This window comes from Lepidochelys kempii, chromosome 10, assembly GCF_965140285.1.
Source record: "Lepidochelys kempii isolate rLepKem1 chromosome 10, rLepKem1.hap1, whole genome shotgun sequence".
Taxonomy (NCBI): Eukaryota; Metazoa; Chordata; order Testudines; family Cheloniidae; genus Lepidochelys; species Lepidochelys kempii.
The window spans coordinates 10,434,219-10,446,997 of NC_136389.1; the positions used below are offsets into that span (position 1 = coordinate 10,434,219).

General features: G+C 43.5%; 1 protein-coding gene across 1 annotated transcript in view; it reads right to left on the bottom strand.

Annotated features, from left to right (window-relative positions):
• Positions 1-12,779, bottom strand: part of SDK1 (sidekick cell adhesion molecule 1) — a 640,834-nt gene that overhangs the window by 23,453 nt on the left and 604,602 nt on the right. Inside the window, exons 38-40 of the mRNA XM_073361953.2 lie at positions 11,215-11,352; positions 5,832-5,993; positions 4,413-4,538 (exon numbers count right to left, since the gene is read on the bottom strand). Of these exons, the coding sequence (XP_073218054.1) occupies positions 4,413-4,538; positions 5,832-5,993; positions 11,215-11,352 (426 nt within the window). The remainder of the gene's footprint in view (positions 1-4,412; positions 4,539-5,831; positions 5,994-11,214; positions 11,353-12,779) is intronic.

Here is a 12,779-nt window from a genome sequence, read left to right on the forward strand (position 1 = left end):
GAGGGAAAACCCCCATGCTGAGTGGAAGGGGTCTTCCCGAAAATGTCTGTCCTCTGGGAAGAGTAATTTTGAGGACAAGATACATTATTTGCCTGATTTGTCTATATTCTAAATATGGGCTTCATGGCAATTGGGGGCTTATTTGGCCTATATTAGAAACCACGATAACTGGAAGCATGTTTAAATGCATTTTCCTACTATAGGGTTAAGCCATGCCCTCCTACAGGGAAAAACCAGGTCAGCACCAGGAAACTTTGCATCATCCTGTCCTGGGCTTTGGGTATCTGTCCCACAAAGCAGGCAGATCCATGGCCTGCCTACCCTGGAGATATCCTATGATTTGCAAGGAAATCCCACAGATCTCAGAGCATCTGCAGCAGGCCAACATAGGCATTAAGGCACAATGCCTCTGTACTATTCCCTCCATATATCCATGGCAGCATGGATCCCTCAGGAACCTTTTGGGAGGCCAGTAGCAGGGGGCGGGGAGTCTGCAACATCATCCATGAGGAAAGCTGTGGGCTTGGAGGGGGACAACTCTGTGCAAAATGGTGCTCCCCAGACTACACCCCTCTCCTCACCAGCCACAAGTCTCCAGCCACATGGAGGGGAAGCACACGGGATGCCACAGTGTCGCAGAACGCAGATAAAACCACTTAACTCTTCCCTGTGGTAAAATTAGGGCCATTTGGACAGGTTTGCCATTCTCTGCCTGTTCTCTGCACATAAAAGCAGAAGGCATGATCTGATACACATTACACAAGTGGCCTAGGTGATATCTACTGTGAGTGCACCAGAGACTTCTCAGTGGAATTTACTGTAACGCAGGAGGAACTGAGCTGGAATCTATTTCTCCTGCCACAGAATGGAGGCAGGAGGGGAGAGACCTCTGTTTTTCTGAAAATTCTCCCACTTGCCCTGAAATCTCTGAAAAAATGTTGCTTTGCCTTGTTCTGTGCCAGTGTCTGAATTATATGCTAAAGGTGGAGGAGGTAGGCAGGCTGGTCACCTGACATAGATCCAGGGGAACAGCAGAGAGGCAGGATAAATACCTTTACCTGGGTATATAAAAGAAAAAGGCAGCAGGACAGAAGGGCCTCTTGAAACAGAGCAGTGCAAAGAACAACCTGATGAAGTGGCAACTCAGAGCAGAGGCCAGCATTTATTACTCTAAGCCCCCTCCTTCCCTGGTGGAAGGCAGCTCTGGCAGAGAGCTACAGCAGGATAAATGAGATGATACGGCAGTTAATGTTTTGGGTAATGAGGCCTATAATAGATGACACCTGAGATCCAAAGCCCTAAGGTAATGGCACAGTGTTTAAATATTGACATCATGCTAAAGCTTTTTATTTGCCTATTAGATGCTTCTGTTCTTGGTCACAGAAAGATGGAGACTTCCCCTTTCTTGCTTTGTATGTGAAAGGCACATGTCAACTGCTTTTCTCTGAAACAGCAACTGTTTAAAAACAAAACCAAAAAGTCTCTCCAACCTGCGTTTCATTGCTCAGTAACAACCCAGAAGGCAGGAACAGCTTCTTAGCATTATATTAAAAAAAGATGTTTTTCTGAAATGCCCAGCATGGGCAGTGGAAATTAGCCCCCTTCTTTTGCTGAGCTCTAAATTCAGATGGCAAATTCCTGCATGCAGAGATGAGGAAGAATGAGATATTTAAAGGAAGCTGAAGCCTGCATGAAATAAACAAACATTGCAATTAGTCCCTCTCCTCACTTGGATCACATTTCACGCTCTCTACAGCTTCAACCAGAACTAATAACTGGAATCTAGCATACAAATGGCCAGTTCACATGCTACAGCAGCATGAATAGGATTAAAATAATCTGAAGAGGAATTAAATGGTTTAACAATCAGATCCTGAGAGCAGGAGCACTAAGAGACCTCACCTCTCCCCTGTTTGTTTGCAGGCTCAGTAGAGTAGGGCCAGGATGAGTTAATGTGGCTCAGGCTTGCCTTGGAAGGATCATTCTCTCCGCACAAAGCGCCAGCGTTCTATGAATCCCTAGGCAGTGAATGTAAAACATTCACTTAAATGATGAGCCACGCATGACAATGAGAGGGAGTTGTGGTGTAGCCATCGCACTGCAGTGTTATCTGCTTACATGGAAATGCTCCTTCTGAAGTCTTGTAATTTGTTTCCACAGTGTTAGGGGAACACATTAGAGCTTGGGGTTAGCCATCTACAGCAAGATGTGAGTGACAGTGGATTCACCAGGATATCTTAAAGGAAGGTTGAAGCTAATAAACTCCTATAGTTTATGTACGCTTGTTTTTTCAGCACAGCACTTAACATTTTCTTGTTAGTATGTGATAGGTAAGTGGGATGTAGGCCTCACTCTCAAATACTCTTGTTTTATTGAGCGCCATTTGTCTGGACTGGTAAAAGTTGGCTAACAAGCTTCAATGACTGTTTTGTCTGAGTGTTACAGGATGGGCCCTTTAAGGGCTTTTGACTTAGCCCCACCTGTGCCTTGTCTGGTCCTAACTGATGAGTTTGGGCTTGGGCCAGTAGTTGGGTCAGGTGACTGAATATCTGATGATGGCAATCTGGGGATGAGGCTTCCTATAAGAGTGGGTCTGCTCCCTTAGCCAGAGGGAAAATAGGGACTAAGAAAGACCTAGGGGAGGTCTCTTCAGAGAAGCCCAGAGTCTGAGATAAATCTGACAGTACCTTTGCTTTGAGTGATTTGGGGAGGTGAGAGAGCTGGATTTGAAGTCTTGACACCAGGGTAATGGGGGAGATACACCTGCAAGGAGGCTGTTGCGGGGATTCAGTGGGGACCAAGGTCAGAGAGGAGTGGGAAAGAGGCTCTCCCCAATAGCCAGAGGAGAAGGCCTGGCTGGAGCTACCTGCAGTGGGGTCAGGAACAAAAACTTTAAGAGGGTCAACAGCTTTAAGAAGCTTGGCTTGAAGAAATGCTAGGCAGCAGGAACTGGGTTGTGGAAAGAACTGGTGAGACCAGTAAGGGGCTGAAGAGACAATGGAGGGGGAGAGGTAATTTGTTTTAGTTTAATATTACATTTAAACTGCACTGTTTTAATAAACCACCCCACCCAAGATGAGCTGTTGCTCAACTCACAGAAGTCTGGGTGCAGCTATTGGGAAGCCCAAGAAGGGGAAACTGAGGCAGCAGCAAGGCCCAAACCCAGTCCACTTAAGGCCTTGTTAAACTTGGACACTCCAATCCTTGAAGAATGTGCGCATTTTATTAGTTTTGTTTGAAAACCATGATCAAGGTTGAGTCCTTGAAAATAGGAAAAGGTAATGGAATCACAGTGGAACCTTGGAATTCATGAGGGAAGCCTATATCCCTAGGGCTGAAGATCACAATAATTCAGCCTATGGTTTAGCTAATCAGTACTGGGAGAGTGCCAACGAAAAACCTTAGTGGAATTCCATCGGTGGCACTCCTCTCTCTGACACAGGTCTGAATTAACATCCAGCATTAGTTAGAATGACACAGCTGAAGGTGCCATCTGCCAGAGCAGATACAAAAATGAGGCTTTGACCCCTTATATGGTGTGTCTAAACTTGGAATTCGGGGCTTGAGGAGACATACCCACGCGAGCTCTCATTGAGTTAGCGCAATAAAACCAAAATGTAGCCACATCAGTGCGAGTAGAGGGACGGATAATACGTGCCTGTCAGAGACCCTAAGCATGTATCTGGGGCGGCTAGCCTGTTGTGCTGCTGTGGCTACACTCTAACTTTACGGCGAGCATGGGGATGTCTCCCCCCAGCTCGAAGTGCAGACGTATCCATAGTCAATAAAGATCCCATGACATAATAACTTTGTTGTCTTGATCACATTCCTCCTGTAGAATGAATCGGAGATGTTGTTATTCTGTACGTCCACTGCAAAAAGCCATGTTTTCTTACTGATCCAGGATAGCTGCTGCATTCTGCCCAGAAGAGGTGTATTTCAGTGGTGGATCTGTGATCCTCAAATATACAGTTTGCAAAGTGCTTGAGGATCCTTCTGCATTAAAGGGACTGCATACATGTCCATTATTTTAAATTATGAATAACATCAGTTCCTTAACTGGCAGCTTTGTTGGTGACATATGAGGAAAAATGGCACAGTACTCATGGCAATTTTCTGTGACTATTTCCAAGCAGGAGGAAATATGACCATTAACATAGTTCCTATTTTTGCCTTCTGTAAACATATTGCTATGTAAAAACACTTGGTGGTGGGCGTTTAGAAAAGAAGAGCTGTGTCTTTCTTATCTTTCTTCAAAAGGTCCCATTCCTCTGCTTCATGGACAAATAAATTCTTCCAAACTATTACACTGTGGCTAGGACTATGGTGTGGACTAAAGGGAACAAGTTCCCATCACCAAATCCTGTCCACGTTTTATGGATTTTTTTTTCCTCAGCAGTAGTTCCTCCTACCTGATGACCGTGCCTCTATGATGTAGCCAGTTGTGGGTTTGTCCCCTGAATCTCCCTCAGTCCACTGCAGAGTCAGCCCAGAAGCAGATTTTGTAGCCAGAATTTCCTGAGGGGAACCAGGAGACCCTAAGGGATGAGACCAGAATAGCAAATATCAGGGGGTGTGAGAGTTGATCACATTATACTTTGTAACATCTTCAGAAATATGCACATAAAAACCACACACAGAAGCCAAACATATACACAGGGTAAACCAGTTTAATAGGGTGCTGGCTCAAATCTCCCCCGGTTCGAGCACCACAGATTAAAATATCAGCTGCTGGGTTTTACAGGGGTACTCACATCAACTAAGCAGACCAAAAAAAAAACACCCCAAAACAAAAAACCCTGTACTTTCACCACTTACATCTTTGCAAACATCTGCATATTATCCCTGGTATTCCTGCCTACAGAGTCACCCCAGCACCATCCCTGGAAACTCACAGACCAGCAGCAAAGACACGCTACCTGTTCAGTCATTCAGTACCATGTCATTCACACATCCGACCAGTAGTTATAATGCCTGTGATGTGAGCATGAGGATGAGTTAAACTGCAGCATCATGCATCACCATCGCATTCACATGGTGCAGAAGGTATTTCAAGAACATTATAACTGTTGCACAAACATTATAGGAGAGCTATTTATGATCATATAGCACCTTCAAAAGATGAGATCACAAGGGAGGGGTGCAATGAGAGAGGTGGAGGGTAGCTTCTGTTTGATTAAGAGGGCAGGGAGACACAAAATAGAATCGTGCATGAATATTGCACAGATGCTTTAAGGACTACCAGTCCGGCAGAGATCATTGTAAGACTTTAATTTTTCTTGCTGTAAACATAATGATTAAAATGAATCATCTGTTTAACAACAAAAAATCTTGGTGCACAAACCAACAAGTCAGGGAGTCTGAAGTTAAGCCTGCTGTTCCTCACTCTTTGCATATGGCTAATATATTCATGTGTGTAAGCCAAAGCATAAAGACACAAGGGAATGTTTCTGAACTCTCACCAGTTTTACACCCAGGAAACACCATTGATTTATATTGGGTTAATTCAGGACTGAATCAGGAGTGTGATCAGTGCAATCAGAATCAGGACCATGCTGTCAAGGAACACCTTTGAATTCCCTTGGCTAGTCGATTTGTCTTTCAGTTTATTTGCACAGGTTTTTGCAGTCAGACTTTCTGGATTTCATAAAAAAGGAAAAACGTTTTTCATGGAATGTTATGAACCCACTAAATCATGCCTAGAGCCCTTGTGACTCAATTCTTCCTCGGACTGGAAATGTATTTGCACATACACTGTATTACTCCCTGCTGTTGGATTGAATTAATATAATTGGCTCTGGTCTGTTGCATGTTGCTAAGGTTGCACTTACCCTCTGCTGGCCCAGCTGTGATGTTGGCTTGTAGCTCAGGTCCATAGGTGATGGTTCTGGCTTGCACTCTGAATAGGTAGGTCACCCCCTTGGTGAGATCTCGGACCTTTAACCAACGCTGCCAATTTCCTTTTATGTCCACAGTCACTACCTTACTCACCCCTGGAGTAGCCATCAAGATGAAAAATAAGAGAAAGCCTCAATGCAAAAAAGGAATTGAGCAGAGCTTATCATGTCTAGATAAGTGAAATTATCTCACAGTTTGCTAAGAAAGTATTTCTTACAATTAGTGGGAGTTTAAATAGTGATAATAGCCAATTTTCAGCACAAATAAGTGTAATTAGAGTTTAAGCTTGATAAGTGGGTGCTGACAAGAAAAAAACCTTACAACACAACTGGGAAATTACCATGAGACTATACGCAACCTCACTAATTACGCTGGGAAAAAAGGAGGAGGTAAATGAAGGGGATTGCAAGCGGCACAGCTCTTCCTAAGCCAGAGCTTCTCCATGTGGTGTCTCTTTGCCATGTACCTTGCAACACTAGTCCAAGCAAAAAAATACTGTGCCAGATTCATCTTTGCCCTGCACCTTGTACTTTCGTTTACACCAGTGTGAAGTGAGTGCACCATGGGTATAAACAGTTACCATGACTCAGTAGTGTTTTACACTGAAGTAAATGACCACAGAAGATGCACTGCAGTGGTGAATCTCATCAGCTGCATTATTATTTAACGGGACAGTGAGATCCTCCCCCTTGTTCAAGCCTCTTTAGGCCGGGGAAAAAGGGCTGGAGAAGCATAAAGGGGCCCTAAAAGTCATGGCTTGGTCTGAGAAGAATTCCCTCAGTAGAGGCACAGTGGGGTAGAAACATAAGGCTGTCTTCCAAGGGCCTCCTCACAAGCCATGGCATAAGGGGTGGATCCCCAGGTGCAAGACTGGGTATGGGAGTGATGTGTCACGGGTGGCGCTGTAGCATGCAGCACTGAAGAGATTCTGGGCAGCACTACGGCCCACAGCCCCAGGAGGTTGTCATAGCTGAGACAGATCCTCAAGATTGTCAGAGTTGCACTGAGGGACTCTCCCACTCCTGGAGGAGCCCAGGATCAAGAGGGCGCAAATGTGACTTAAAACTACTTCAGTGGCGCATTCTCCAGCGCTGCGATTTCTGTGCTGTGATTTGTAGAGCCTTACCCTATATTCTATACACACACACATTACTTTAACTATGTTACTGTCATCTCTTTGGATTAAGCCTGCAAGAATTTAAAGGATTCAATTTACTTTTCACTCTTTATGCAACACTTTCTTTCACGTGCATTCCTCTCTCATAGAACAATGAAAATCAATTCAGTTTCTTTCACTAACATTTAGAGTCAGTTTCACATTCAGGTTCTCAATGATGCCCTATGTACGTTGCAAAACTGCAGAGGCGTGATTATTTGAAAACAACTGTTTTCACTGGAATATTCTAATATAATTACATGGAAACATTTCTTAAATTTTGTACAAGTTGTTTTACAAAATTTTGGGGCTAATCTGAGTTGACAACGTTCTTTTAATATTTGCCAGTGAAATAAATGTATGTAGCCCTTTCCAGACAAATAAGAGAGGTTGCTCTCTCAGGAGGAGTGTACTAGTTTTGCAGTATTCAGGGAAATACATTATGAATAGAATTTCCAGTTTTTGATGTAAAGTTTATGCAAATTATCATCCATTTTCAAGATGCAGTTGTACTTGTTAAATTAAAAAATGTTTTCCAAAGGGTTTTTGATCAAAATTTCATCCCAATTACAACTTCCTATTCAAAGAATCCTTTCTTATTTAAAAGAGAAAAAGCTCTAAGCTGCAAAACTTCTCCCTCTACATCTAGGTATATTATTTAATTTCTCAGTGACAAATGTGGAGACCTAATCCAGCAAAACACTGAAAAGCAAGAACCTCTGAAATTTCAAACAAGCTTTTCCACCCCTCCCACCCTTAAACTGTGAAAAAAGGCTCCAGGGTAGTTTTGTTGTCAGTTATTGGTAAAACATAAAATTGTACATGTCTAAATATGAATGATGTGGAGAAGACAGCACTAGAGAAGAGACTTTAGGAAGAAGGTTTTAAATAGTGCTTAGAGCACAGTAAGAGAGAGGTTGTTCCAAGTCCTACGAGAAAAGCCAAAAATCATAAGTTGGAAGAGGAGACAAAGAAGACAGATTTAGGGAGGAGGATTTGCTAGCATTCAGTGTACAAGTGGGGCAGCCAGAGAAGGGGAAGACGGCACAAACAGACATGGTAGGGAAGAGCAGAAAATGGTGAAGATAAGCGTGAGTGGGTTAAACTAGATGCACAAGGAGAGAGAGGGATCTGAGAAGTAGAACAGAGGAAGGGAAAATGATTTATTGCTATCAAATATGGAGATGAGAGGGTGTTCCTGGAGTCTCATTTTTCCTTGTCCCCCCTACATTGTAATTGCCATCCATGCCAACTAGTTAAAAGGGAAGACAACAAATACTGAAACAAAAGTTCAGGATAATCCAGAGAGTATTTTCACAGATATACTGTGAAACACAGTATCCAGACACACACATCACACATTTCTTTTTATTTTCAGCAATTGGATCTCCAACACCAGAGCATGAACTTTTCTTTCTTGGCCAACTGTGAGCGAAAGGGGACAACACATCTACAAGGAATGGGTTCTGGTGGATCAAGGGGCATTTGAGGCTGCAGTCCTCTTGCAGCTCCTTCTGTTCTCTCCAGCATCCAGCTGCACATGAATTGGGTCCCTGATGACCACTTTTTAGGTGGTGCTTTTAGCTTGGACTTTACCCGTCCCATGTTGCTGGAATCCTGAGGGCAACTCTGAACTCTGAATTGCCCATTCAAGGGCCTCTGAACTGGTTAAGTACTTGGGTAGCTCCAGAAATTTTTAGCTGGTATATTTTTCATGAAGGTTCATCCATTTGTGCTCCTCCACTGTACACAGTAACGGCAGCTGCATAATATCCCTTTACCCTGACATCCATCACCAGCAACTGATCAGACACACCGTTTTTGCCATATCAGTAATCCATCTAGTCTGATATCCTGTCCCCAGCAGAAGCCAGAATCTGATGCTTCAGAAGAAGGCAATCCCTTCACAAGTAATGCAGCTGCCAAGTGTGCAAATCTGTAGATGTTGGGCAGGGAAGGGGGAAATTCCTTCCTGACTCTACAAGCAATCAGATTATACGCTGAAGCATGAGATTTGATTGACTGCTGAGAAAGCCCAACTGCTTTCATGAAAGAACTATTTCAGTACTGGACAAGAGTACTTGAAACACTAATATTTCCACATAAAAGATGGATTCCCTTTAAGTTTTATGTATGAGAGAATAAGAAGCAGGAGAACTCCAAGGTATCTGAATGTCCTTTATGCCCTGTCCACATTTCCTGGTCAGAATTATGCATCCGTTCTGCACTAGCTCTTCATGCTGAAACTCTACAAAGGGTGAAAGTGCTTTTATTCTCCTGCTTTCATTTCTGAGTATGACTTTCCCCATGCACAAGACATGGAAAGTCAGCTATAAAGAAATACTTTATTCCTTACAGCAGAAACAAATGCTAGTGATTGATACCCTTATTTCTTCTGAAAGAAGTTTAAAATGGATTGGCAATGGTTGAAATTACTCGACCCGTTATCACTCTGCCAAAGCTAGACATCCTATTGAACTACTAGAAATGTATCAGGAATATAAAAAATATTAATAACTCCCTCCCTAAACATTTTAATCTTCTCTAAATCATCTTTAGAATGATTTTACATTTGTTTTCAGAGAGATTGCCAATTCCTTCTCTGCCGATCTTCTGGCAAATTAATAATGCATTTGTGACTGTCATACTGTCATCAGGTGGGATTATATCTAGTGCTGGGTTAAAAATGCAATTTGAAAACTCAGTAGAAACACACAGATACAATGAAATCTCTACCACTGCCATTCTCCTCTTCTAAAGTGGTCACGGTGCCACTGAAAGCTAACACACGATGCCAATACGACCCTTGTTTTATGATATAAATGATATAGTTCACCAGCAGCAACACAAATGGGACTCAGTGAGGGGTATTCTGTGGCAAGGCCCAGGCTGCAGTTTTGGGATGAAGCGCAGGGAGACAATCAGGACACGAATATGTTGAGTTTCCTATTCTGCCACAGAGAGTAACAATGGCAGTGTAATGGCTTTTCAAGCCACTCAAGAACACGCTGAATACATCTTTGCAGGGAAATGAGAAAGGATGGAAAAAAGCTGTATTCCACAGTTTTATAGTTTACAGAGCAGTTTTAGCAAAGCAGGAACACCCACATTTGCCCCAACCACCCATGTCCACATGGCTACTGTCAAAGCTCCAGGCTGGCACCCCCTCTTGGCCACTCACCAGACTGCTGTGAGGGGACACAGCTGCTGGATCCCATGTGTGTTCAGTCTCTGGAGTCTGAACAGAGCTCTGAACACTGTCTCTGTCTTGGCGTCCCCAGGCATACTCTCAGGGTGCCTATTCTCTATCAAACACCCACTCCTGAGAGTTTAGACCATGCGATCCACTGCCCAGTCCCTGGAACCAGAGCAGGCCTCACAGCCCCCCCCCCCCAGCTTAAACACACCTTCTCCCTGAATCTCACCGAAGGTGTGAGCCTTCTGGGTTCCAGTTTAACTCTCTCAGGGGCACACAATCAGGTGTAGTATACAAAACAGACAGACTTTGCACAGGACCCAAACACAGCATTACTCTTTCTTTAATAGCAGGAGAAGTACACAAATCTATACCAAAATAATACTTGCAATAAAATAATAAAAATAGTAAGTGAACTCAGTGATTCCAAGTCCGTGCTCGAGCATCTGCACTGCAATGTAAACCTGGGCTTACAGTCACCGAACTCAGGTCTCACAGCTGTGCTAACACATCATTACTACACTATGAGCTGCAAAACGACAGGCCCTAGACCCGAGTGCCAGAGGGACTTGGGCTGTGACCCACCCTCCTAGCAAGGCCCTAGGATCAGGGTCCTCAGTGCTCGCTGACCCGAGTCAGACTGATTTGTGCATGGATGAAAGGGGTGCTTGGGCTCAAACTGGAGTCAGAGCCTGGGCTTAATGCGCAGTGTAGACATACCTAAAAAGACCACAGAGAGGCAACTAGCCCTACATTCAAAATGGATTTTGCAGCTTAGTAAAGATACACACACAGAGTTCATAATTTCACAAAGATTTCATAGAGAGTACCCACACTTTCCCTAAATTGTCACAGCTACATGTAGAGCATGGATGGAGAAGAATGGCAAGCTGGACAGAGATAAAAGACATGATGGTGCTTTTTTCCCTAGCCTGAATATATAGGTTCTTTGGGGCTTACTTACCCTGGACTGGTGCCAAGGGCTCATACACCACTCGATAACCCTGCAGGATTCCATTTGCTGCCGTCGGCTCTCCCCAAGACACATTGAGTGTCGTGCAAGTGATTTCTGAGAATGCCAAGAAGCTAGGAGCGCTGGGAGCTGAAAGGATTACAAACACACTGAACTGCAGCAGGAATATTTATTCTGATATACGTATTATGAAATGGTATATATTACCCAGTGTGAATCTAAAGGAAATAAGATGAGAACAGGATTTATCAACAGCATCAGGTCTTCCTGTAATTGACTGGAAATATAAAAAGTGTTCTAAAATCAGCAGACACTAAATTGCAAAACTGAAATTAAACAGGCTAGGAAGAGGAAATGACAAAGATGAAGAATGAATGACATAAGAGAACAGCAGAGAGCTTCATTTCCAAATGACTGCATCACCAGGACGGTGAGAATGCCTTTTCTACAACCTTTTTGGGATTGGAAGACATAAAAATGAGTCAGGGAAAAACATCAAAAGTTTAGGGATTCTGGTCCAAGTGGTTAAGTGGCTGTATGTGAATTGAACACACAAGATACCCAAAGTGCATGTGTTGGTCAGGTCTGTACTCAAGTATACTGTTTGTATGTGTGCATGCAAATCCCCAGCTTACGTGCATGCATCAGCATTCACATGCTTTCATGTTGGGGGTCTCAGTTTGACTAAGCAGCCAAACTTTTCATCTGGAGTTGTTGGCCTGCAAATCTTGTGCACACGGATGGCATTTTCTGTTATCCCAGAGCACAGGGACTGTTACTGTGTGCTGCTTGCTGCAGCCCTTTGCCACTGCATGGTGGAGAGAGGCCAGCCTGGCCCTGAGGGTTTAAATGGTGCACGGTGCCTTGTGTGTGCTCTCTGCACTGGGGTGAATTTCATTCTCAATCCTGTGCAACAATCTTCAGTTTCAGATGGGGATGTAGACTCCCATTGTGGAATATCAGTTTCTTTGCTAGTAATGTGACCCAAAGAGAATCAGAGGGCATTGTATAGTCTTCCCCAGTGATAAAAAAGTGAGGGTTCAGAGGCAGAAAGACAATAAGAGGGAGTCTGCTGTTGGTGCACACTCCCTCACAGAACCTAATGACTACGGAACATCGATAGAATACGTGTCCCTCTGGGATCAGCATCTCCAGCACAGATATTACTTACTGTAGTTGTACATAATGCCAGAGGCCCAATAAAAAACAAAAAGAGCATGACTCTTCTCTCGCATGATTTTATCAGTGTATCTCCACTTACTACAACTACGTTACTCCTAATTTACTCCAGTGGTAAGATCAGAATCAGGTCCATAGCCTTTTGTTGGACCAGTTTGTGACAGAGATTCTATTGCTATCCCAGCCTGTTCTACTTCATATTGCAGCATCAATTCTGAAATCCCTTCCCAAAGGGTTGACTCTGATTCGATCCAAATTGTTTGCCTAACCATAATAACAATACAATATAATAATTTACCCAATGATCAGATCTAAAACACAACCATCCTATAGTTCTGTATTTTGTTTCCTCAGACACACAGATGAACAGTTATATG